General features: G+C 46.9%; 1 protein-coding gene across 3 annotated transcripts; it reads left to right on the top strand.

The window, feature by feature from the left end:
- The first annotated feature begins 1,494 nt into the window (after positions 1 to 1,494).
- On the top strand, positions 1,495 to 25,856 carry SDC4 (syndecan 4). 3 transcript variants are annotated; one of them, XM_072633720.1, is made up of 5 exons: positions 1,495 to 1,881; positions 20,228 to 20,372; positions 22,078 to 22,124; positions 22,785 to 22,977; positions 23,811 to 25,856. In XM_072633720.1, the coding sequence occupies exons 2-5, from the start codon at positions 20,246 to 20,248 to the stop codon at positions 23,960 to 23,962; spliced, it is 519 nt and encodes a 172-aa protein (XP_072489821.1). In that variant the 5' UTR covers positions 1,495 to 1,881; positions 20,228 to 20,245; the 3' UTR covers positions 23,963 to 25,856. The 3 variants fall into 3 exon arrangements, with proteins under 3 accessions (XP_072489821.1, XP_072489820.1, XP_072489822.1); XM_072633719.1 differs by lacking the exon at positions 1,495 to 1,881 and adding an exon at positions 1,945 to 2,333; XM_072633721.1 differs by lacking the exon at positions 1,495 to 1,881 and adding an exon at positions 19,606 to 20,014.
- The last annotated feature ends 485 nt before the right edge of the window (positions 25,857 to 26,341 follow it).

The following is a 26,341-nucleotide window of genomic DNA, read 5'->3' as shown; positions in this document are numbered from 1 at the left end:
GAAACAATAGAACAGAGATGTAAAAAGGCTTGGGCATCTCTAGCATTTTAATTAGGCTTGACAAGAAGTATCTTCAGATTGGTTGAGAAAGGGAAGGGAACAGACATTTAAATACCACCAACTATGTACCAGACACTATGGTATCAAGCACATCCTTCAAGGTAGGTGCTATTATTATTCCCATTTTACATTAGAAAAAACTGAGGTTAAGGGACTCATATAGCATCACACAGTTAATGTGTCTGAGACCATATGTGAACTCAAGTCTTTCTGACTCCAGGCCCCAGGGTTATGTCTCTTATGCCACAGCTGTCTCACCAGCTTTTGAGAGACTTGGTCATGCCCTGTGAGACTTTTATAAAATAGCAGACCATTTCAGAACCTAGAAAATTCCATGTGACAGCATGTGACAAGTTAGACTGGAAAGCTAAGCCATGGAGAAGGAATTGCTTGGGGGGAGGAAAAGAGTCCTGGCTATAGGCTTAGCCTTATTTGTGGGGATTTGTCATCCGGATCATAGCAGAATCCCTGGGAATGCTAGCATAGTGTCTGCATCAGAAGCCTAGGATTCACTAGACTCCAGAGGAAAAGCAGAGTCAAATCTCCATAAGAAGGTCTGCAGAAAAGCTATACGAAAGCTAATGGGAACACCTGGAAGACTGCAGCTAAAAGACTTCCAAGAACCATTACCTCTTTGCTACATAGGCTCTTCAACTAAATGAGTGTGCTTACTTTTCCTGGGACTCTGTATGTGCCTACTTTGTGGGAGGAGGGAGGAGGGAGCAAGGGTTTTGAACCCACTATACCATTGTAGTAAATACTCATTTCTAAAAGCTGACTAACTGATACCAACTGATAATCATGAGAGAAAGCACAACAGGGGTTCTTAACTTTTTCTTGCATCATGGACTCCTTGGCAGTCTGGTGAAGCTTATACCCTTTTCAGAATAGTGTTTAAAAACACCTGAGCTTTAAAGAACTGAGTTTAATTCCTGTATCAGATTCCTACCAGTTGTGTCAACAATCTCTTTAATCTCTCTCAGCCTCAGTGTCCTCATCTGTAAAATTAGGATAATAATAGCACCTACCTCCAAGGTTCAGTGTGAGGATTAAATAACCTATGAAGTGCTTTGCAAACCTTAAAGGCTATGTAAAGTATAGCTACTAGTACTAACTGCATAAAATAAAATATGTAAGACTGCAAAAAAGACCAATTATATTGAAATATAACTATATTTTAAAAAAAAACATTCCAGGTTAAGAGCTCCTGTGTGACAAAGACATTACTCAAGATGTAGCAACCTTTGAGACCTGACTGGCCTTGGTGAGTAGGAGTTGGCAGCGCCAGCTACATAATGACGATAAAGATGACGGTGAGAGGCAGACTGGCTAAGCAGAGAGACACCTTGTCTCAGGGCTGGTACCTAGGGCCTGTATTCAGCTCCTACCTCAGAAGACAAGTCCGGTTGCAGGTCGTGATTCCAGTCAAGTTATTTAACCTCTCAGGTCCCCAGGCCATTCTGCAAGTCTACGACCATATAAATAACAAAACCCTGCCAGATTCGCCTGGCTGGGACGAATTTCCTCTGAGGGAGCTCCCCATCGCAGTTCTAGCCTAATGTTAATATGACGCCAACAACAACGAAAACCCCTTATAGATTCGAGCTTATTTTGTGACACTTCTACTGAAGCTCTATCTCGTCAACTGAGGAGTTGGATTGGGTTGACGCCTAAAGTTCCTTCCAAATCTAGAACTATGGCCCGAGGAAAGATCACTACTGGGGAGAAGATAGGATGGGGGCAGTTCCCTCAGAATTCCAGCATCTTAGGATTCATCTCTTAGAAGACAGAAAAAGCTGGCAGGCGGAGGGAGCCTGAGGGGTAAGTGCAGAAGGTGGAGGGCAAAGGCTGGTATGGGAGTGGCCTGGCTAGGGGAAGAGAAGGGGGAGGCCCCTAAGGCACCGGTGGGTGTCCCGGGATGGAAGAAGAGATTTTCCGATTGCATAGGGGTTTCCGGCATTCCGCGGGGGTTTTCGGTTCCTTCCCTGAAGGGAGGAAGCCTCCGCAGCCTGAGGATTCGGCCATCCGAGCTCCCGGGGAGCAGTCCAGGCTGGGGAATTCCGGGCGGGGGCGGCAGCTCAAAGCCCGGGCGGGGCGGGGCGGGGCGGGCAGCCACTGCACGCCACCTATAAGAAGAACGCGCGCAGCCGGCTCTGGACTCGTCCGGATCCCCCACCTAACCTTCCTGCATGCCAGTCTCGCTGGGAGGCACCATGCACCCGTTCGGCTTTTTCGCCCTGCTGCTCCTGGCTGCTAGCGCCGTAGCCGAATCGGTAGGTGCTTGGAGATCCAAGTGTGTCTGAATGACCCTTGGAAGGGAGAGTGGGGGGGGCCAGTGGAAATGGGGAGGGCTTGGCGCCTGCTTTGTGCCTGGGGTGTATGGCGCGGGGCGGGGAGGCCGTGCTCGGACTCGTGGGGATGGAAGGAGGCGGCCACTTCCACTAGAGTTAACTTTGTTTTCCCCTGAACTTTACTCCGGAATGGCTGGGAAGCAGAGGGGGCCCAGAGACGGGGTTTGGACTTGGGCTCCTCTGCCCTCAACTAACCCCTGGTTAGGGTGACTGACCAAGTATTCCACCAACCCCGCCTCTGCCTCCACCCCTACCTATACTGCGGTTCCTCCCTCTTCTCCCGGAGTTTCCTTTTTGCCAGGGACGTGACTAAATTGAGACCGACTCCCCCACCCCACTCCACTCCCTCCCTGTGGCCAGCCCCTATCCCACGCTACACCGCACCACCACCCCCAGTCTTCCACCCCCTCAATTGGGCCCCAGTCTGCATTCACTGGAGTGATGTAGTGGGGGTGGGGGAGGGTGTTGCAGGGGGACAGATCGAGCGCCCACAGGTAAAAGTTTAGAGCCGAAATTTTAGACTTTAAAACTCATCTAGTTACTTCATTTTACATTTGAGGAAACTGAGGTCCAGAGACGCTTGTAAGTGAGAGCCACGATTCCCTCGTCCGACTCTGAATCCATTGATCTTTACAATATTTCATGCCGGTTTGAGTATGGGATCGGTGATTCTTCTCTTCTGGATCTGGGTTCTCTTCTTGAAGCATGCTACCGTCCAGACGCTGATCTCCAACTTCTCCCTTTCCCCTCCTCCCTTATCACTTGAAGGGAGGGGAAGGAGAGAGGGAAGAAAGTTCAGTTGCTCTTGATGGACAAAGTCCCATGCTTCTAGCCTGGGTTTTCAAGTCCGTTTTCTGGCGCTAACTTCCTGACCTTGGACAAGTTGATTTGAGCATAGGTTGATTAGGTGGCAACTTATGTAGAGATTCGTTTTTATTGTCAGAGATACAAAGTTAACATTAGAACAGTTACTGAGTGCAAGGGATGATAAACTTCCCCTCACAGCCTCAATTTTCTCAACTGTAAAAGGGGGATAATAAAAAGGGGGGGGGAGAATAATGTGGCTTATACTTAAGTATCACCCTGAGCTGTTCTGAGGAGATTATGGATGCCAAAGTACTTTGGAATTTTAAAAGTTTACATAAAAAATGTGTATTATTGACTTCCCACCTGGTGGAGCCTGAGGTGAGTGTGGGAGGGAGAAACTAGCCTGCTAGGATTTATTCTCATAAAGGACAGTAAAAACTGAAGCAAAGAGTCGCCCATATATTGGGGTGAGGAAGCAGTGTTTTCTTGATTCTTCTCCATCCCTAAACTCCCCTGGGGCACCCAGCTCCCACCCACCCCCCCCTTCTGAAACTTTGTTCTTTACCCTGTGTCTTGTCTGGAGCGGGGCTTTTTTTTTTTTAAATTTTTTTTTAACCATTTTTTTGCTAACCTTTAGCCTAGACCTGGGAACCCTAGCATCTTAATAATTAAATATTGATTCAATTTAGAACTTTGAGGCCTCTTGAGAGCCGTTTTTGGGGCCAGCCTTTGGACAGGATGGGTGACAATATCCTTCCATTCAACAAATCCTTATCTGCCCACTCTGCAAGGAACTGTGTTAGAGATAGAGTTGAGAAAATGACCTGTAGCTCCTTGAGGGCAGGGACTATGAGCTGGGGACGATGGAGAACATTGATTGATTGATAGATAGATATATGATATGTCTGTAGATGAAGGTAAGACAAAGTAATGGGGTGACTCAAAGGGTCTAGATCGGGGCTTTCAAACAAGCTGCCTGAACTAGATTAAAATGTCATTGGAAATAGCAAAACAAATAAAAATATAAAACATGGACAATATTATATTTTAAGACCAAGTCAGTTGAATCCTCAGGGATCCTTATGTATTATTATTGGCTCCCTTGCTATTTGAGTTTTTCATAGCATTGATCAAGATTAGGTTCTGTGCAGAAGCTGGAGGAAGGTGAGAATGTTTTCTGCTTGAGATCAGGGAAGAAAGGGCACCTCAACTGAGTCTTGAGAACTAAATGATTTGGATGTTTTGAGAACAGTTCAATGGGGCCCACTAGTCCAGTGTCCCTGGAATTATAAGGACCCTGAAAAAGCAAGCAGTATAAAGGGTAAGGGAAATCACTGGAGTTTATTGGAACCAGGATCACCCTCTTTGAGATGACTAAATGCAGTTGAGGTAGTCCCTATCCAGGATCAGAGAATTGGGAAGACCCTAGTTCATGTCTGGCCTCGGACATCTACTAATTATGTGAACTTGGACAAGTCACTTAACTTGACTGCTTTCAGTTTTCTGAACTGTAAAGTGGGGTTACTAATAGTACCCACCTCACTGAGCTGTTGTGAGGCTCAGATGAGATATTTGTAAAGTGCTTAAGACCATTCCATTTGTAGGGTCCAGTTAAATGTTAGCTATCATGGTTATTATTAAATGAGATGAACACCTAAAGCACTTTGCAAACCTTAAATGCTAGCTATTATTATTGTCATTACTTCTGAAAAAGGAGGTTGCATGTAAATATCCTGGTGGGCCACCTGTGTTTGCCCTGTGTCCTGTTTCAACAGAGTGATAATTACCCTCCAGGAACTTTTCATTTTGAGGGGGGAGCTAAAACTCGTGAACAAGTAACAGAAAACTATCACATCAAAACTTTGGGTAGTTCACACTATCAACTCTTTGGGAAGCCTTGGAAGAGACTAATCCTGGTCTAGAGTGGCCCATGCTGCCTAAGAGAGGTAGACCTTGAATAAGGAAAGCCCTTTGCGGGCAGAGAGTACCTCTTTGGATTTGTATGGACCTGGAAAATAGTAGGAGCTTAATAAATGTTGAATTATTGAACTGGAAGGCGAAACTCCTGTCAAGTTCAGGCTATCTTTTGAGGAGGAAAAAAAAAACCTAAAGAGACATTAGGTCTTCTAGAAAGAGCACGGTACTTGGGAACCAATCAACAAGCATTTAGAAAGAGCCTACTCTGTCGTTAGGTGCTATACAAGTTGGGAGATGGGAGTGCTGTGTGTGCCATAGAACAAAGAATTGGCCTGGACCACACTTTTGGAGAATGAAAGGTAGTAATGTGTAGTAAGTCTGGAAAGGTCATTTTGTGCCAAATTGTGAACTCTAAACAGGAGAGTGTATATTTATTTGGTCCTGGAGGTAATGAGTCAATTGGAGTTTGCTGTTGGTGGGCCACTGGAGTTAGTCAGACCAGATCTCTCAGAATTTTACTTTGGTAGCTAATTGGAGAGGGGAGGCACTTGAGGCAAGGAGGCCAATTTAGGAAGTTAATGTAATAGTCCAGGTGAGAAATGATGAGGCCTGAGATAGAGTAGAGGCTGGGGGGGAGAGAAAGAAAGGGACAGGCAAAAGTAGTGTTGTCAAAGGAGAAGCAGGATTTGGCATTGATTTGACTGGACACCTGGGGTTGTGAGTGATCTGGAGAATGAAGTCATGGTTAAGATTGTGGGGAATGGAAGGATAGTTAGTGGTGCCCATGATAAAAATCCAGAAGTTATAGAAGGAGGACTAGTTTGTGGGGGGAAAGATGATTATTTGTTTGCCTTATTTGAACTTGAGGTGGTTCTGCTGGACAGTTTGAATTCTACTTCTTCTGTCAGCTGGCTCTGTGACCTTAGGCAAAACATTTCCCAACTCTAGGCCTCAGTTTTCTGTCAAATGAGTGGGTTGGAATGGATGATTTCTGAACTTTCCACGAGTTCCAGATCTTGTGATTGGGTGAAGAGGCTAATCCAGAATCACATGGTGAGCTAGTAGCAGGGCTGGAAGTAGAAAGAAACCAGCTGTCCTTTCTAGCGCCAGCCCAGGATTCTTTTTTACTTAAGCCACAGCTGCTTTCAAGGATAGGCAGGTTTGCAGAGAGGAGGAGGAGGAGGAGGAGGAGACAACACTAGCAAAGGCTTGAAAAGGCCCCATTCATTGCCTATGCTTTGGGTGACTTCCGGTATGTCACTTTCCTCTTTGAGCCATATTTTCCTTCTGCTAAATGACTATGCTGGACTGGGTCTGAGGTTCCTTCTAAGTCTGAACTTTATAATCAATAGGGAAATAGCAGAATTCAGCACCTAGTATGTGCAGGACACTGCTGCCTATACTGTCTTCTCTTTTTATGGATTCTGGTGCTGGATTTAGAGTCCAAGGATTTGGGTTCAAAACTTGGCTGTTGCCAACCTTTTGACCTTGGCAGAAATCACTTGGCATTTCTGGGCCTCAGATATGCTTCTCCAGAGGGTATGTTCTTAGATGACCTCCAAAGTTCCTTCCAGCTCTAATTCTGATCTTGTGATCTCATGTTTACAAGGTAAACATGTTGTAAACATTCTTATTCTCATTTTATAGCTGACATGCCTAGATAAGGGCCACAATTTGGTCAAGGTCACGTGATTATTACATTGGTATAGCTGGAACTGGAATAATTCTTGCCTCCTGACTTGGGGTCTAGGACGTAATTTCACCTCATGGTACAGTATAGCTTTTCCCTCTGCCCTTCAGGAGCTGTAGAAATGAACAGCCTTTATTTGTTTTCAGGTACTTTGGGCTTAGGGAAAAACATCTTCCTTCCCCTAACTCTAAGCCACCCACTGTAATGTGTCCCTTGTGCACACTTCCAAGGCCTGCCTGTCAGGTTGGAGGGCCCTTAAGAGTGATAGGCAGCCCAGAGGTGGGGGAAGGAATTTTCCCACTTTGAGCATCAGTTTCTAGTAGCAGTCACTTTTGCTTCAGTGCAGCACTTTGGCCAGACTAAATGTAGCTCCTGCTATATTGAGGAAGTAAAGGGGAGTAGTATAGAGCCTGGCCCTCTGTCCTCAGTGGAAGAGTCATAGGGATAAGGCAACCTATTACAGCTTGCTTGAATCCTGATAGAGGTCATTGATCTTTGACTTCTACCCTATAGCTCCAGTTCCCTAGCCTCTATTGGTCCTTTAAACAAAGAAAAAAGGTCAGGATTTCTCTCAAGGAAAGAAACACTTATTTCTTTGGGTCACCTTACCTGTATTCTGAACTTGGGGTGGGGAAAGCAGAGAACAAGGGGTTAATACAAAGGTGATGGGAGAAGGGAAGAAGGTTATAATGATAATTCCAGGTTAGTTTTTTTTTTTTTAAGTTTTTCTAACATACACACCTTTTATTCAATCTTGTTTTCCCCCCAACCCTGGAAGCCAGAGTTTTGCAGATGAGGAAACTGAGGCCCCCATCACACAACTAGTTTGTAACACAGCTAAGACTTAGAGCCTAGGTGTATTTGAATCCTAATCTGGCATTCTTGGCTCCTTAGATGGACCATGTCCAGTCAGGTTCAGCGAAGTGATTTGTCCAATAGCGCAGCGCTGGCATTAAAACTTGGATCACTTGACTATCCATTACTCACAAATAGCAGAATGTTAGAGCTGGTCCCTTAGACCCTAGTCCAGCACTCATTTTACAAATAAAGAAACTAAGGCTCAGGTAGAGAAGCTATTTGCTGCTCAAGGTTACATAGGTGTAACTTTTCTATTATGTCCTACTCTCTCACTTGGTTTCCCCCAAAATTGCATTTCGAGAAAACATATCTTTACTCAAGTGGTTTGAAATTGGGGAAATCGCTTTACCTCTTTTGCTCTCAGTTTCCTCATCCATAAAAATGGGGAATAGAACTAGATAAGACCCTCTCCAGCTCTGAATTCTGTGAGCCTTTCCCTCTGCCTCATGTGACAGGCACCCAGGAGGGGGTCTGAGTAGAAGCAGGTCCCTTTGCTTGTTTGCCCTTGTACAGTGTGTTTGTGGGTTACCCCTCTTGGGCCCGATGCCTGGGCCCATGCTCCAGTGCTGGTTACAATTTCAAACCAGTTCTTCCTGTCCGGTGGGGAGGGCACTCCCTGGGGCCTATTCCTTCGGTGCCCTACTCAGTTTTCCTGCCCTAACCAATTAAAGGCCTCCTTGTCTCCTGTTGTAGTGGCTGGCTCAGACAAGCTGGCTTCCATGGCCTGGGCCCTACTGTCATTGGAGGGAGATGTGGAAAGGGACAATAGAGGTCATCTAATCTGACCCCCTTCGTTTTTCAGAAAAGGAAACTGAGACATAGGGGGAGGTGAAGTGATTTTCCCCAAGTCACTGGTTGGACATAGCAGAGAGAGGAAAGATTTGAACTTTTGTAATCTAATTCAATATTTCCCGTAATCCTCTCTGGGTCTTGTTTCCTCTTCTATAAAATAGGGTGATAATCTCTAGCCTGCCCATCTTATTCTAGAAGATAGCTGAGGATCCCATCAAAGAAGGTCAAAGGCAGAAAGAAGTTTGATACATGCCAAAATATTCATAGCATTTATTGTCATAGCAAAGTTAGTGTCTGATAATTGGGGAGAGACTGGAAAAACTGTTGCATGTGAATTTAATGGAATATTATGGAGCGATAAGAAATGACTAATATGCAGAATTCAAAGCCGCATGGGAAGATTTCTGTGAACTGATAGTGAAATGACTAGAACTGGAAAAAAAATCAATGTACACAATGACTACATCCCTGGGAATGAAAAGATCATTAAAGGAAACCAGACTCTGAGCAATTGAAAACCAATAAATGGTCCCTGGGGAGAAACAATGAAATCTTTCTCAAAGAAGCAAGGGACCACTGGGGCAGGATGTTATACACACTGTCCTATGAGGTCACTGTAATTTAGTGTTTTTGCTAATGTTCCAAGGGGGTGGGGAGGGTGGATATCTCCAGAAATGACTGAGACAAAAACAAGGCAGCAACGGAATGATAGGTAGGCCCTCCTTCATCTAGTTCTTTGTAGGGGATATGGCTGAGCTATGGCCACAAGGCAGAGGGGAAACATTTCTCTTCCAACTTCTCTTCCCCAGAGTTTAGACAGTGGGTGGTGGAGCTGGTTACTGGTTCTCAGAACGCTGGGGCTTAGGGAAGGCTTCTAGTCTGGTCAGACAATCTCCCTTTTGAATGAATAGCTGTCTGGGTGAAGCCTTCAGAAATGTCCCTATTGGATTTAAACCCCAGTCTGGAAGAGAGGAGCCACTTGGAATTGTTCTTCAGAAGTAGGCTGAAGAGATCAGAGTGATAGGGTGGAGAGGGCCTCTAGAATTTAGGAGGTCAGAGCAAGAAGGAACCCTTGAGGTAGGCGGATATCTAAGCTAACACCCTTTTCCCCCATTTTTATCAGTAAAAGTGGGACCCAAAGGAGGGAAGCCTGTCCAAGGATGCACACTAGTTAGTGCTAAACTGGAATCCAAATTTATGCTGTGTTGCACCTCTCAGACAAGCTGAGGTCTTTGATGCTGCCCCTGAGGGAGCCGAAGGAAAGTAGAATCATCAAATAATAATTAAAATTCATCCAACATTCTACATATATTAGCTCATTTGAGCCTCAAACAACCCTGTGAGGTAGGTGCTATCATCTGCCGCCTTATAAATGAGGAAATAAGGCTAGAGAGTTAAGTGACTTGTACCTGTCCAAGACTGGACTCCAACTCAGATTTTTTAACTCCACCCAAGTCCAGCACTGAATTTATTTTGGCCGTCTGTTTATATTGCTTTTGGGTTGGTTATACCTTGTGCCTTCCGTGTGGAAGCACAACTCAGTTCCAAGCCAGTATATGATGCCTAGCTGCTCTGACGAGGGAGGAATGTTGATTTTTCTCACCTTTCTCGTCCCTAAATCTGGACAACTCCCATCAATCAACCGGGTATTTATTATCAACTCTCTGCTACCTAGAGGATGCTGTTGTTGGCCCTGGAGGGATGGGAACGTAAATCATGGTCCCACCTTTTAGACTGGGAAGGACCAAGCATTCAAGAACAGTGTCGTGGGAGACCAGGTGACAACACCTGAGTTCAAATTCCAAGCTCTGGTACCTGGGTTGGGTTTTTTTTTTTTCCCCTGAGCTTGTTTCTTGGTCTGTAAAATTGATGGGATTCTTATATCCTGTGATCTCTAAGATCCCCACCTGCTCTAAATTCCTTTGATTTTGTACTTCCTCAGTGAAGGGAAAGATCACTGGACTGGGGGTGGTGGTGCAGGGGGATGGAAATCAGCTACAGGGTCCTTGAAGATCTGCAGTGTCTTGAAGGAAGGCTGGAAATCAGCTTGATGTTACATACTGCATGCTTTTGGGGATGGTGCTGGTGTTGAACTGCATGGAGGGGCAAGATGGGAGAGGGCTGGCTTTAGACCTAGTAGGATTCCTTAGATATTCCATTAGCTTTATTTATAGGGTGGCTCTCTAAGATTGGAGACCTGTGTCTCCTCTTGTCTTTTTTTCCTGGAATGTGGCCCTGAAATTCGGGAGAGTTTAAAAGAATCCTAGGACCCTATGTACTTTAACCTGGAGGAAAGGCAGCCTGGCCCTGATGAACAAGGTGAGCGGATTGGTCGTTGAAGATGAGGGTTTTTGGTTTTTTTTTTTTTTCAGGGGGCAAGGGAACTGGAACTAGAACTTCGAGTGACCTAACTAGCATTTATTAAGTGGCCAGCATGGGCCTGGTGCTTTGCAACTATTGTCTTGTTTGATCTTCAGAACAGCCCTGTGCTGTAGGTGCTGTTATCCCATTTTATAGTTGAAGAAACTGAGGCAGACAGGTTAGATTTCAACTTATGTCTTCCTGACTACAAACTGTCTGCTGTGCCACCTAACTGTGCCTTAAAATATTGGAACTCTTTAATTGCAAAGTGGTTGGACCTAGAAAGAAAAAAAAATCTTTTTTTTGGACCTGTGGTATGATAGAGAAGTCCTGGCCTGGTGGTTAGAAAGCCTGGCTCTCCTACTTAATTAGCTGTATGTCCTGGGTCAAGCCACCTCTTAAATTTTTAAGTTTCTTGCTCTGTAAAACCAGAGGGTTGGGCGAGGTAAATGATTCCTAAAGTCCCTTCCAAGGTCTCTGCCTGCCCTAACATGTTGCCGTGCCCATGAATGGGCACATGAGCTTGCTGTAGGCTTGGGAGGCCACCAGGTAGAGGTACTCTGCCTTAGTGACTTAGTAAGCCAAGCAGGTCCAGGCACCAGCCCTTCCCTGGCCTGTGGGGGAGGAGAGGGAAGTTGGTGCCTCTTAACTCAGCTGGATGTCAGACAAACCAGCTATTCAGAATTCAGGCCTTGCTGCCACTGCCTTCCCAGCAACAGAAGTTCCGTTCGCTTTTCCAGGGACTCTGAATGCTAGGCTGTGGGGGGTCAAGGCTGCCCCACTTTGTGAATTGGAAAAGTCAAGCTCCCAGCTGGCAGCCCCATGTCCGTGGAGGAGGTAGCTGGAAATCCATCTTGGCATCATAATGAAGGACAAGTCTCCATGCTGGGGTGGAATAGGGAGAAGACTTTTGCAAGACTTTTTGGAGAAGAGGGCCTGTGACTCTGGGTCCCTGAGTCACAGTCGGACTAACTCACCCTGAGTCATTCTTGCTTCTTGGGAACAGCTCCAGGATTGGTAGGGCACAGACTGGGAGGTCCCTTGGGGCCCAGGAAAGCTCTTTACCCTTTTCCTTGAAAAGTCAGTTAAATATTGACTTATCTGCCACCCTTTCTGAGGAGTGGATGGGATGAAGCTTGCCCCAGACCCAGACCCCCCCTGAAGGCAAAGCACCTGGTCTTGAGTCCTGCTGGAGTCAGCATGCAGTAATAAAGAAACAGACTAGGGGACCCACAGAACTGGGTTCAAGTCCAAACTATGAGGCTTCCTAGTCTTGTGACCCTGAACAAATCAACTAAGTTTTCTGAGTCTCATTTTGCTACAAAACAGTAGTTTTGTAAGAGTGTTTAATTCTATGGTGTATCCTTTGTTACTCACTTGTGTCCAACTCTTCATGACCCCTAGGACCATGCTTTCCATGGGGATTTCTTGGCAAAGATTTTGGAGTGGTTTGCCATTTCTTTTTCCAGTGGATTAAGGTGAATAGAGGTTAAGTGACTTGCCCAGGGTCACAGCTAGTAAGTGTCTCAGGTTGGATTTGAACTCAGGTCTTCCTGATTCCAAGCCCAGCATTTTGTCCACTGAGTCACCTGGTTGCCTTGGAGTGTATCTAGAAATGATTAATATTTTAGAGAGCATCAATAAAACTTGTTTTAACAGAAGAATTACTACAAGACATGTGCTAATGAGTTCCTCAGTTTTCCATCTTGGGGTGAGAAGGTACTGGAGTCTGGACAGCTTCCTCTGCTAGAGGAGATGTCCCTCTATCTGGTGGTTTAGGGGTCAGGGTCTCTGTCACCCCTCTAGGAAAAGATCCTTTTGGGTCAGCAAACAGGTCATTTTGAATCCTCTGGTTGTGTTTGCACCCAGAATCACAGCATGTCAGAACTAACACAGACCCTCGAAATCTTATCCAGCCCTCATTTTTATAGTGGGGAAACTGAGGGCCAGAAAAGGAAAGTGTCTTGTTCCAGGTCACACAGTTAATTAGCTTCAGTTTCAAAACTGGGACTCCAAGCCATAACTTTGGACTCAGGTCAGTTTTCTTTCTACTGAATTGGGCTTTTGGTTTTATCCTTGCCCTCCACCCCTAAGTCTGGCCCAGAAAACCCCAAGCTTGGGCCTGGGCTGCAGAGGTTGGGGGGGAGGGGATCCTTTCCCTTTCCTGAGGGGTCCTAGGGGTGGAGCTTACAGAAGTGGCTGCTTTTCTCCTTCTGCCCTGCTGGTCTGTTGTTGGGGAAAAGGGTGTGGTAGGCCCTAGATCCAGAATTCTCTATTTATTTACCTAAGAACTAGGCTGTTTGCTAATTATCAGATGAGTTTATATTTAAACTAGAACTAGTTCTTAGGTGTCCCTCCCTATTTGTCTGTAGGCCCAGAGTTGAAGGAACTTTGTGGGGAGGGGAAAGGGAATGGATCTGCCTTAAAACTTGCCTTGACATTCTGTAGAAAGAGTAGGAAGGAACTTGTTATGGAGACTGTGCTGGCCTGAAAGTCAGGGGTCCTGGATTTCTGGGTCCTGGCGAGCGGTTTGGCTTCTCCTCTCTGGGTCTCAGTTTCATCATCTGTAAAATGGGCTCCCTCCCCCAAATGTATATACACATACATCCTTGGTCCCTGTTTTCTAGTTGGTGTCCTTGAGGCAACAACCTTAAATGTGCCAGTCAGGCATGGACCTTGTCTGTTTAACCTCAGTGGTCTGGGATGGGAGGAAGAACCCAGCTAGGGGCTGACAGCTCAGCTGTTCTCAGTTCCTTCTGCCCTGAAGCCAAAGGAGCTGGAAATCAGGTGACCAGGGTAGTGGAAAGAGATGAGGGGGTGGGGTGGCAAGTATGTGTGTGGAAAGAATGATCCAAGCAGAGAAACAGCTTGTGGCCAATTGCTGGGACCCTGTGTACTGGGACCTTATGAAAAATCTCCCATTCAGAGCCTGGACGTGGGGGTGGGGTGGGGCTGGCTGACTCCCCATCACCCTGGGAGATCAGGAGGCCTCTTCTATCCCCAGCCTGGGGAAGCCTGACCTGCTTTGCCCAACTTTTGTGGGGCAGACTGACCCTTTCCAGAGAGGAGACTTCCCCCTATGGTACATGCCCACCCTTCCTCCCACCCCCGGGGAATGAAGAAGGGAGAGTCTGGGGAGCTAGGCCTTCTGGATTGGTTACAGAGGTGATATAATTAAGGACGACAGGCCTGGAAAGAGGCTATTGACTGAGGTTGGGAGAACAGGAGATTTGTGTTCAGAGCCTGAGAGCTCCTCGGGACACTTATCCGGCAGGGATTTCAGATCTGGTTCTCAGATTAAAAGGCCAGGCTCAATACATCTCTGTCTGTGAGCCCCTGGAGGAAGGGGGTGGGGAGCTGGGGCTCTTTCTCTTCTCTTCTCTCCTCTCCTTTGGCCTGCCATTGCTATCTCAAAAAGAGATCTGAGCACTTTCTACCTTCCCCCAAACCAAGCTCCACCTGACCAGGGAGGTCCACAGAAAGTACATAACTGGATCCCAACATAAGCACCTTCCTGCCCATGGCCCCCAGTACCCTAGCTGGGAGCTGCCCTCGGCCTGGGGATGAATAGGCTCTCCCACAGGGTTCTTGTAAAAACTTCCTAGAGACTGGCAGGCTGGGTCTGGGCTCCCTCCGGAGTGATTGTGTTAAAAGTAGTAACCCGACCTTGGAGCTGAGCTGCCTGCCTGGCCAGCCATTTGAGCCCCCATGGAGACCTGGTTTAACTCTTTGAGTGTCAGTAACTGAATGTGTGACTTTGGACAAGTCATTTCCCCTCTTAGGGCCTTTGGTACAGTGAGGAAGACTGTATTAGCTGGTTTTTAAAGGCCCTTGCTAGCTCTGACGTTCTCTGAGTCTGAGAAAAGTGCTTAGCCCTCTGGATCAACTATCCCTTGTGACCTTGGATATGATGACCATAGGATTTAGAGCTCGAAATAGGTGTGTTTTGGCATGCGTGTATGGTGTAAAGGGAGGAAATATGAGTCTCATTCTTCCCCCCTCACCCAGCCCCGAGGTAAAAAAGACAGGCTGGGCAAATTCCAGTGGTCACTGGTCTCAAGCTCCTGCTACTTTTCACTCTTTTTCCAACTGCCTTCTTCCCCCACATACACATTTCCCGCTAATTTTGAATTATCTTGGATTTCTCTCTGGCCAAATCCATTTCTGCTCAGTTTTTCTTTGCTGCAGAATTGCCTTCAGGTTTTAAAAGACCCCTTGTCTACCAACCAGATAGATTAGTTTTGAAGTTTCCCCCAGATTATTACCAGATCTCCTAATCTCTCTCAGACTATTCCACCTCTACCCTAGCTTTTTGAAATCCTTTTCTTCCTTTTAAACCCCAGTTCACACACATGCTTCCTGTTCTATGAAGCCTTCCCTGGTTTCTCTTCCACATCTCTCCCCTCAATGGTTTCTCTTTGCCATGATTCTCCTTTTATCATGTTTAGTGCTTTGTATTCTGTACATTCTGTTCACGTGTGTGCACAGTGGCACTACAATTAGACTGTAAACTGAGGATGGGGAGTGCATCTTGTTCCATCATGTCCAACCCAGCCTTCTGCATATACTAGATATTTACATGTTGGAATTGATTAAAAACTCAGTCCAGAAGGAGGTGAGAGGGAGAAAGAAGACTGTTTGTATAAAGTTTTTGTATAAATGAATCTGAGATATATAGGGCAAAAAAGTTTGTGATGTCCAAAGGGGATAGTTATAGGGAACCTGAAGATCTGAAATGAACTGGGACTGCAGTGCTTTGGATGGAACAGTCACTCCCAGTGTGGGTGCTGGGGATGCTTGGGTTCTTATTTCCTGGGCAATTCTCTTCCTATGGGGTGGGGAGAGGGCAGGGTGTCTGTCTCTGAAGTTTCTTCCTTGGGTCCCTCTGCTTTCCCCAGTGGATGCTGAACTATAGCAGTGATTTCTATGCTCACCAGCAACCCCTCCATTATTTGGACCACCCTCGTTAACCAGCAGACCTTCTGACCCTCAGGAGGGGTGGAGGGAGCAAAAAAATCTCTAGCTTCTGGTGCCTTTCCTCCAGCCCCAGAGGCCAGTCTTAGAAATTTTCCCTCAGTGTGCCCTTCTCTCTCTCCTCACCTCACAAACAGTTAACCAGGCCCTGCCTGGAGCCCTCTAGAGAAGGGGCCAAGTTTCCGTTTAAACAGTACTTTAAATAACCTAGATGTTTGCTTTGTTTGTTCTGTGGGCACAGGGAGGAGAGGTGGAATGGAGAGCATGGTGGGTAATAGGAGGACATTGAGGCTTCCTCCAGGAGCCTGCAAGGGGAGATTGATGCCCCTGCCTTCTTCTACCTTCCTCCTAGGATTGGGGGCTCCTGAGCAGGCTAGGCCTATGGTCTGGTGCCAGAATAGCTAGCATTTGATGACTTTGTCCTTCTGGAAGGGTGGGTACAGGTGAGAGATCTTCTGACTCCTGATGACTGACTGGGATTAATGCTGAATCTTTACCCCATGTACTTTATACCTGTTAGTCTGATGCTGACCCACCATGGTCCTTATGGGTAGGGAGTCACTATCTTCTTTCTAATTCCTCCTCCAGCCTGTGTGCTGCCATAGTTTAGGGCAGGATAGTTTAGAGTAGCCACAGCCTTGCCATAAGACCTTAGCTATTTGACCCTGGCCAAGTCAGTTTTCCTTCACATAAAATAAAGAGGGCTGGACAGTCTCTAAAAGGGGTCTGACTGATTCTCTATGTGTAGAGCCTTTTGTGGGCATTCATGGTCTCTAAATTGGAGGCAGCATAATCCAGTGGGAAGAACCCCTCTGGCTCTGGAGTTGAAGACCTGAATTCAGATTCTGCTTTGGCTAGTTCTTGCTGTGTGATCTTGACAACCCCTGGGACCTCAGTTTCCTAATCAGTAAAATAAGGGGATTTGGTTAAGTGGCCTGAGGACCCTCCAGCATGCTAGAGCTCTGAGCCTAGGAACTTGAAGACACTTTAGGATTCCCATTTCATTTTTATTTTCTCCCTAACAAGCTTGGGAGACAGGTAGTGTTAGCTTTTCCCCATTTTTTTTTAAAAAACATAATCAAGTGGTGACTTACCTAAGATAACTATAACAGGTGTTCAAGTTAGGGTTCAAGCTTAGTTTTTCTGACTCCCAGTCCTGGCCATGGAACCTTTTGTCCTTGGAGCTCAGCAAAGCCCAAGAAAACCCTGTGTTCCTTTCTGGGAGAGCAACTTTCTCAGGTGGCAAGAACAGGGAGGCAGAGAAACTGCAGACTGGCTAGGGATACACATACAAAGTACTTCATGGGATACTGCCCTTCCCCAGCTCTTAAGGGCGAGGTCCCTGTCCTCTAACTGGGTTGGACTCTGGGAGTCTCTGTAGACACAACCCTCTGCTGAGTTTCCTGAGTTCTGAAAGAAAGCCACCCTGTGCTGGATGGGCCTTATAAAAAGAGGCCACAAATTGGGGCTAGAGGGAGTTGAAGGCCTACCATGAGGTCTCCAGGGGCCCAAGACTTGGTGCCATCATCTTTGCTCTGGCTTAGTTAGGCCTACCCCTAGTGCTGGCAGCACCCAGAGCATGTTGATATACCACCTCCTGGGATGGTATATAATCACCTAGGATTTTAGGCAGGCATCTGCTGGTATATGTTTAACAGCTTTCCAAGGGGAAAAAATGTAAGACATACATTTAAGTTTAATCTGTATTATTGATGCTTTGTTAGAGTAGAATTTGCCTATTTTCAAGATGTGAACACTCACACTGAAGTGTTACCAGTTGGCAGCTCACTCTTACCCATCATTGGTTCTGTGCCAACCTCTATCCCCATATATAATCTTTATCAAGTCACCTTGTTCCTGGGCCTCCATTTCCTTCTTTGTAAAAGAAATTGGACTATATCATTTATAAAGATCTTGCTGGTTCCCATTTTCAGTGTTGGACTAAAATCAGTAAAAATAAACATGCCCTGAGTAGCTACTCTACAAGTTTCCTTGCCTTCAAGGAGTTTATGGTTTAGGAGAAGTCAAACTTGTCCCCAGATGAATAGGATGTGAGATTGAGGGTGCTGGAAACCAGGGAAAGATCACTTCTAAGATGGTAGGATCAGAGAAAGCTGAGAAATAGATTTCAACACACAGATAGGAGAGAGGCAAGAGGCCTGCATTCCAGGCATTAGGGAACGGTGCTTTATACATTCCCTTTCAGCTCTGATGTTCTCCCATGTTCAATTCTGGGATTCTACGATCCAGTAAATGCTTGATCCTGACTCATATGGGAGAGTGTGGCTGCCTCCTTCCTCCCCACCTCACTTCCTCACTTCTGCTCTTTCTCCCCTCCCCAATCTCTTTCCCTCAGTCCCAAGACACCTTTTTTCCCAGCTAAGCCTGAACCAGACCTTCTCAGAAGCTGTCAGAAGGCCAGAGCAGGCCTGACTGACTCTGTAGAGAGGATGGTTGAGTCTTGGGACTCAGAACTTTGGGTCTGGGTGGTGCCAAGAGCCTGGCTGACTCAGAAGTTGTATGTGTATGAGCACACCAGTATGGCCACTCACCCTGCCTGAATTCTCTGGGTCTAGCTGTGTCATACCCATGTGTTTAGATAGCCCTTTACCATTTTCAAATGATTTTCACGTTGGTAACTGCTAGACAGGTTTAAAAAAAAAAACCCCAAACAAATTCATTTAACAAACTGAGATAAATCAAAGTGGAGCAAAGAGGTGGTCATTTTCATTACATAGCAAGTTCTGCTTCCCCCTCCCCCCCCATTCAGTTGAATTTAGCAAGAGAATTCGACAGGGGCCAAATTAAAAAGGCTCTTTCTACTCCCTTCAGAGGGAAGGTCCTCTTTTAGACACAACTGAACTATCATTGACTTTCCTTCGTTGCTGAGTTATCAGACAGACAGACAGACACACACACACACACACACACACACACACACACACACACACACACACCCCATTCCCCTCTCTGCTGGGCAGCCCCAGCTCTGATTCATAGTACTTTAGAGCAAGAAGGGACTATAGGGACAGTTTCTTCCTGCCCCCTGATTTATCAGAGAGGGAAGCAAGCCCTCTCCCAGAGAGGCGAAGTAAGTGTTGGTGGGTCAGAGACTAGGGCTAGGAGTAGAACCTAGAACCTCCAAATTCCCCAGGCCAGGGCTTCTTTCTGCTGTTCTGAACAGTTCCCCCTGACAGGAGAGGGGAGAATAGAAGGGGTTAAGGCCCTTGCTGTGAGATGACTTCACGGTTTGGGAATCAGGAGCTATTGCTGCTGGAATTCCTAGCCCCCGCGTGCAGCCTGTGGGTTTGGCCTTGTTGGCAAGCACCAAGAGCTGCTCTATTACAGAACGTGTGGATGCCTGTGTCCTGGTAGGCAGGAAGGGGTGGGGGTGGGGGTCTTCTCTTTCTGTAGCCACTTACTAGAACAGATCCTCTGAGTCCCAGAGCCTGGGGCAGCTGGAAGCATGGCTGGAACTCCCCTCCTCCCTCTCACTCTCCTCATCCTGTGCTAAGCACCTGACCAGCCTCATCTCGCTGGCAGAAGGTGACTTTGGTCAGGCCTGTTTATTGAGTAGTCTGCCTGAGGGATACACATTTCCTCATAGTTTTTCTGGAGGAAAAGCAAGTCTCAAGGCTTCAGATACTTAGAGAAGAGCCTAGGTTTCTCTTGGAATTCAGAGGAACCAGAATTCTGTAGTTGGTAAGCAACAGGCTTGGGAGATCCCTCTGTGTCTGTCTCTCCCCATTCCACCTCTACCTAGAGAATATTTATTTTTTTCAGAGCAGAAAACTGAGGTTCTGAGAAATGATCAGTCAGCAAACACTTGTTAATTGCTAACAATGTGCCAGGTGTCATACCAAGCAGAGGGAACACAAAGCCAGCAAAGATATGATTCCTGCCCTACAGGAGTTCCCATTTGAATAGGGGATACATCATATTGGTTCATACAAGGTCACCTAGCAAGTTAGCAGCTGGGCTGGAATGCCTGCATCCTAAGGTCCTCTGTGTCCCACACTTGCTTTTCCACCACTTACTGAAGCTCCAGAAGCTTTGGGTTTGGTGGTTCCCAATCCCAGTCTCTCTAGAAGAAAGTAGGGTGAATCCTGCCATCCTGATCTTCCCACCTTCTTGCATTTTAACCGACAGCTATCCCTGGTGAGGGCTATGTCTTCTCACTCTCCTACAGCAGACCCAGAATGACGTGAGTGTGGCCTTAACCTTCCCTTTCTGGACCATTACCCAGGTGTTACGTTCCTTAAGCCCCCTCATTCCTGCCCAGAATGTGTCAGGACCCACATTCATCCTATATTCTAGATAGGCCTGGTTTTGGGGGTTGACTCTCTGTCCATCTGTCAGCTGGATGACTGGACTACAGACACTGTTCACTGACAGGCCTTCATTTCTTTTTGACCAGATCCGTGAGACAGAAGTGATGGACCCCCGGGACCTCTATGATGGCCCTTACTTCTCTGGAGCCCTGCCAGATGATGAGGATGTGGGAGGGGCCCTTCTGGAACAAGAGCCTGATGACTTTGAACTGTCAGGCTCAGGAGATACAGGTAAGGCCTAAAACTCCTTCTAGGAAAGTTGGAGAAGGGTAGGTAGGCCTGAGGGTCCTAAATAGAATTTGGGAAGGAGAGTTCTAAGATTTCCCCCAGGATGAGAAGGAGGCAAGGGTAATTCTGGAAAGCAGTTGGCCATATTCTGGGCCCAGAAGCCCATAGGTAATCCTGACCCTGTGGGGTGGGGGGTGGTGGTGGTGGTGGTGTGGGCTTCCCTTTCTATTTGACTATTGTCAGAGCACTCACCAAAGCTACTGGGGGGACATGGGCCCTCTTCCCACCACCCCATTAACATTCTTCCTCTGCTGCCAGTCCTTGGCTAGAGGGTTTCTGATCTAGGCTCCAACTCATTCATATTAACTTACAGTCAAAGATAATCTTCTCCATTTTGAATACCTCCATGGTTGGTTCTCTTTGCTGCTAGCTCTACCTGAGAAGAGCCCTGGCCCAGGACTCAGGAGACTTAGACCTCCAGTTTGTGTGGCCTTGGGCCAGTCCCTTGGCTTCTGCAGGACTCAGCTGCTCCGTTCTTCCTGAGAAATGAGGGGGTTGAACTCAGGCTCTTTCCACCTCTGACAACCTATGAAATTGCCTCTGAGCCTCTTTTGCTCTCAAGAGTTTTGGCTCCAACCTGTCCTAACAGGCCCCTCCCTTTAGCTTGGGGCACCCTAGGGGTGGGGAGGAAAGGAGAAGTACCAGCCCTGAAACTAGTAGGGCATGTGCAGGCAGAGCTGGGGAGGGGGACAGGAAGGGGGGGTGGTAAAGAAGTGGAGAAAGAACTGGCACAAGAGAATGAGAACAAGCTTGGGCTTTGGGGTGGGGTAGGGTAGACTGGGCAGGTGACAGGCATGGTGGCTGATCTTCAGGGAACTGGAACAAGGCACTGGGTCCACCCAAGGGAGGGTGGAGGAAGGCCCAGAAATCCATCTCCCTATTTCTTATTTATCTTCCGCCCTTTCCCTGTGTTTAATGTGTTTTCCTCACATCTGTGCTAGCTAGCATAAGCCCTCTTTTATGGAAGGGGAGGAGACTAAATGGTCTCTAGGGTTCCTTCCAGCTGTGGACTCAAGTCTGTTAGAGGGAGAAAGACAAAAATGATCTCAACTCCTCATTTTCAAGGAAACATTCAAGGCCTAGAAATGGAAAGTGATATGTGTAGTCATACAGCAAGTGGGTGGCAAAGCTAGAATGCAAGCCAGTCTTCCTTTTGTCCAGGGCCCCGCTATGGGGCCTACAGTTGTCTATATCATCCTCCCTGCCTGCTCTCTTCTGACCTTTTGAGAGGCCAGACCAATAGACAAGGCTGTTCTGGCATGGGGTGCCCAGATTCTTCCTAAATAAGCCTCCCTCTGGGTAGGAGCTGGGTTAATTTCACATCATCTAAACATAGGCTGGACATCTATTGGGTATAGTGGATAAAGTGCTAGGGCTGGAGTCAGGAAGACTCATCTTCATGAGTTCAAATCTGACCTTAGACACTTACTAGCTATGTGATCCTGAGCAAATCACTTAACCTTCTTTGCCTTAGTTCCTCATCTGTAAAATGAGTTGCAGAGGGAAATGGCAAACTTCCAGTATCTTTGCCCCAAAGATACTGGGGCACAGAAAACCCCGAAAGGCATCATGAAGTCAGACTAAACAACAAACGTGGACTGAGCTCTCTTAAAATCTTTGTCTTAACATCCATCCTCTGTCCCTACAGATGATAGCGAGTCATCGGAGACATTTCTTACCACGGTTCAGCCATTGGTGAGTAGCACTAGCCTTGTTTCCTCCCTCCTTTCCTCCTGGCCTGGGGAGAGGGAGTCGGAGAAGCCTCCCATTCAGCCCATGGAAGTTTTCATATCTTGGAGTTAGCCCGCAAACAGATAACTCAAATTCAGCACTGAATATTAATCAATTAGAGGCATAAACAAAGTGCTGAAGGCAAAGGTGGGGCAGAGAGAGAACTGGGGAGGTAGTACTTGAGTTTAACTTTGAAAAAACTGGAACTTGAGGTCAGGGCAGTGGTGGGGTTACTGAAGGTCCTGTAGGTATAGGAACCATCACAAATATAACAGGTGTGTTCAAGAGACACATGATCCAGTTCTACTGGAGAAGGAAGTGCTTGGGTATCAGTGGAGTGGGTGGAGGGGAGGGATAGGCACAGCTGAAAAGGAAAGGTGGGCCTCAGCTGCCTGGCAGGGTGGTGAGAAGATGTGTCTTACCCACAGCTAGAATCTTCCGTGTGTGTGTGTGTGTGTGTGTGTGTGTGTGTGTGTGTGTGTGTGTCTCTGTCTGTCTGTCTGTCTGTCTGTCTGTCTGTCTCTCTCTCTCTCTCTCTCTGTGTCTCTTTCTCTCAGATGGCCACAGTTATGTGAACACTGGGTTTCCTTTCCCAAACCTGTTGGATTCTTTGTCCTTTTCTAGATGTCCCTGGATAACCACATTGTTGAGCAGAGGGAGCCTTCAAACCAGGATCCTAAGGACTCTGAAGAACCAGAGGAGAATGAGATCTTGTCCAAGAAGAGCTTTTCCTTTGAGGAAGAAAAGATAAACAACAAAGTGTCCATGTCTAGCACTGCCCAAGGCAGCATCTTTGAGAAGACAGAAGTCTTGGCAGGTAGTGTGTCTGTGTGCGTGCATCTGTGTGCGTGCCTCTCTGTTTGTGCCCCTGTCTGCGCATCTGTCTGCGTCTGCCTGCGTCTGCATCTGCCTGCGTCTGCGTCTGCATCTGCCTGCGTCTGCGTCTGCCTGCCTCAGTGTCTGCGTCTGTGTGCACGTGTGTGTTGGGTGAGGTGTCCATCCAACTACAGACTGTAACTGGAAGCAATCCCATTTCTATAATCTTTTAAAGTTGTGTGACTTAAATTCTTTTTTGAAATGGGTAATTTCCAGCCAACACTCAGACAGATCTCCCTTCCCCAACGGAAGACGTCCCCCAAACAGGATGAGCACAGGCGTCTGGCAGCATTGTTTGGACTGCTAGTAACTCTTTGAGATTTACAAAGTGTTTTCCTCACAACTTTCCTTTCCTTTCCTTCAAAGAAGCTAGTGAAAGTATTATTATCCCCATACTACAGATGAGTAGAGTAGTTCATTTAAGAGTCAGAGAAGACAAGTAACTACCTCAGGCTTACCTAACTAGTAAACAATACCTTGCGAGTAGCCACTATCATTTCCATTTTATAGATGAGGAAACTGAGACAGGTTTCTGGGACTTATCTAAGGTCTTCTTGATTCCAGGTCTAGGGGCTCCATCTGTTGCACCCCAGAGCTGTCTCCCTTAATTATGCTGATTTGTGACAGGTCCTCTTTCCACTGGCTATTTTCTCCTCCCTCTGTAAAAGTAGCGGTTTGACCAAGTGACCTTGAAGTAGGTCCCTTCTGCCTCTGATTCCTGTGTTCCCTGGGCCCTCCAAGCTCTGACATCTTTCCCCTCTTCCTCCTCCATAGCTCTGATTGCCGGTGGTGCCGTGGGTCTCCTGTTTGCTATATTCCTGGTTCTGCTGCTGATCTACCGAATGAAAAAGAAGGATGAAGGCAGCTATGATCTGGGCAAGAAGCCCATCTACAAGAAAGCCCCTACCAAGGAGTTCTACGCATGAGGCCCTCCTCCAGTGGGCAGAGCATAGACTTAGGGGTGGGAAAGGGAGGGTTGGCACCTCAGTTGGAGGGGGAAGCACTGACCAGCCAGCGAGTCTCCACCGTTTCTTTCTGCTTATTTCCCCCTCTTCCCACAAAGTGGGTGCTTTTGCATTTTGGGGAGCGGGGTAGGTTGTATAAGAGAACATTTTCCTCTTCCTCATCCCCACTCCCCCTGTTCCTTTACCAACAGTTCCTCATATCTCTCTGAGCCTCAGTTATTTTATATGAAAAAGAGTAATAGTTCTCCAGCCTGGAAGTCAGAGCTAGAGAAGGAAATCTCTTGAAAGCTCTTCCTGCTCTGATCTTAGAATTAATTTTATGACCCCTGGTCTAATATTGGGCATTCTGGAGTCTGATTTGAGAGGGGGGAGGGAGAGGGGAGCTAGATGGACCCCAAACATTTCTTGGCAGTACAGGCAGGATCCTACGTGTCTCTCGTTTCCGTCCAGGGCAAGCTGTCCTGTTATAGAGGGGTGGGCCAGGGTCACCCCTTATCTTCAAGGCATTGCAGTTGGTAGAGGAGAGGGAGATGGAACTAGCAACACATGAAGATGTTTATGACGTTTATGTTGATAGCGATGCGTCACCCTAGTGCCGCGTCAGGGAGAAGAGATAGTGGATAACAGCGGCTCTTGTGTAAAGGCTTGGGAAAAGAGGTCAGGGACAAGCTGTCCTGGCCTGCTGAGGGCTCCTTTTTATGACTTCTCTTGGGGGTAGGGGGAGTAGGGAGAGAGAGCATACAAACACAGGTGAATACTTACATAGAAGTGATTTGTAGGGTTTTCTCTTAAGAAGAAAAAAGTTAAGAACTTAAAAAAAAAATAACTTTCCAATTTTTGAAGAGTTCATTCCTTGGGGTGGAGGCTGCTCCTTCCCTGGTGCATGGTAGAAGACGGCAGCTTGGGTGGGCCTTGCCTCCAGCATCTTCCTAGCACCTGCTGTGGCCTGTCTTATTTATGTGTCTTTGTTTTTTTTTGTTTTTGTTTTTGTTTTGTTTGAAATGAGGGGAGAGCCTGGGGCGTGATTTTTATGAAATTTTTTTTATTATTTATGGACACTACTTACCTCTCTGATCCCTTCCTTTTTGATACTTCAGATACTATCCTCAACCTCAAGCCCTTCCAAGGTTATCCTCCCACATCAGGGAAAATAGATTCTTGGAGATTCCAAATTGTGTTGGTGTCGTAGGCAATGGTGGGCCTCTGTTTATCTCAGTATGTAATATGTTGCTCTTTTTCCTCAGTTCTAGATAGAGATATATTTTTCGAGTAAAGTGTGTGATTTAAAGAGTATAAAATAGGCTGAGTGGGTGAGTGGGAGTTCATGAGTGGTTAACTTCAGCTCTCAGTTTTTTCCCTGGCCTCTTCCTTTGGTGCCTTCTCCCAATTTGGATGGCGGCAGTAGCCGTGGTCTTGAGAGTTGGTAGGCCCCAGTCCGAGATCCTGGAGGGAGGGGACTTTCCTGGGACTATTGTTGGAGGCACAGTCCTGAACTGTCTCCTAATGTGAGAACAGAAAAACCACAGGGAGCCAGCCCCAGGGACCTCTGGAGAGAGAAGGGACTCCTGGGGTCACCCTTTCCCACCACCAACCACCCTGCTGGCTGGGGTGGGCAGGTCTTCCCAACATGCCCTTTTTCTTGCTCCCTGATCTGACTTGATTCCCTACCCCTTCCCACCCCAGGACTCCAGCTGGCTGGGTCTCTGCCCTCTTCCTCCCTTGATATCCCCATCCACCTCCCTGTTGTCCACTGCTGTGACTGAGTGGTGGGGATGGGTACTTCTGCCTTTTTGTAGTTGCCTTTCACTGTGTCTGTTACTGATATTTTGGATAAAAGTAAAAAGCTTTCTCAACCCCCCTGCTTCTATTTCATTTGAGGGGGGTGGGAGGGTGGATAAGAGAGTGATCCTAGTGCAGGCTTCTACAGTCCCAACTTCCACTGGCCCCATGTTCCTATCTCCCCCATCATGGGGAGGGGGGAGTCCCTCAATATGATTATTCTCCAGTAATGGCTGACAGTCCTTTGCTATAGGTGGCATACATGTATTAGAGTCCTATGTTACCTCCCAGCGGTTCAGCAAACTTGCCAATAGTTGAAAAGCTGGCAAGTGATGAAGCCAGGATGAGCAGAAAACATTGCCAAGGAAAATATCACAGCCGCCTACCCTGCATGGCAGCTCCATCAATATTTCCCTTCTTGGTATGGGTGTTCTAAGCAAACCTCAAAGGCCTTGCTTGATCTCACACTTGGAAGTTGTTTCTCTGAAAACAGTTCTGCTCCCTGGAGCATTTTGAATGCCTTTTTGTGGAAGCCTCGCACTCTAGGAGTGTATAGGTCTA

The sequence above is a fragment of the Notamacropus eugenii genome, chromosome 1 (genome assembly GCF_028372415.1).
Source record: "Notamacropus eugenii isolate mMacEug1 chromosome 1, mMacEug1.pri_v2, whole genome shotgun sequence".
NCBI classification, from domain to species: Eukaryota; Metazoa; Chordata; class Mammalia; order Diprotodontia; family Macropodidae; genus Notamacropus; species Notamacropus eugenii.
This window is presented reverse-complemented; position numbering and strand designations above follow the sequence as displayed.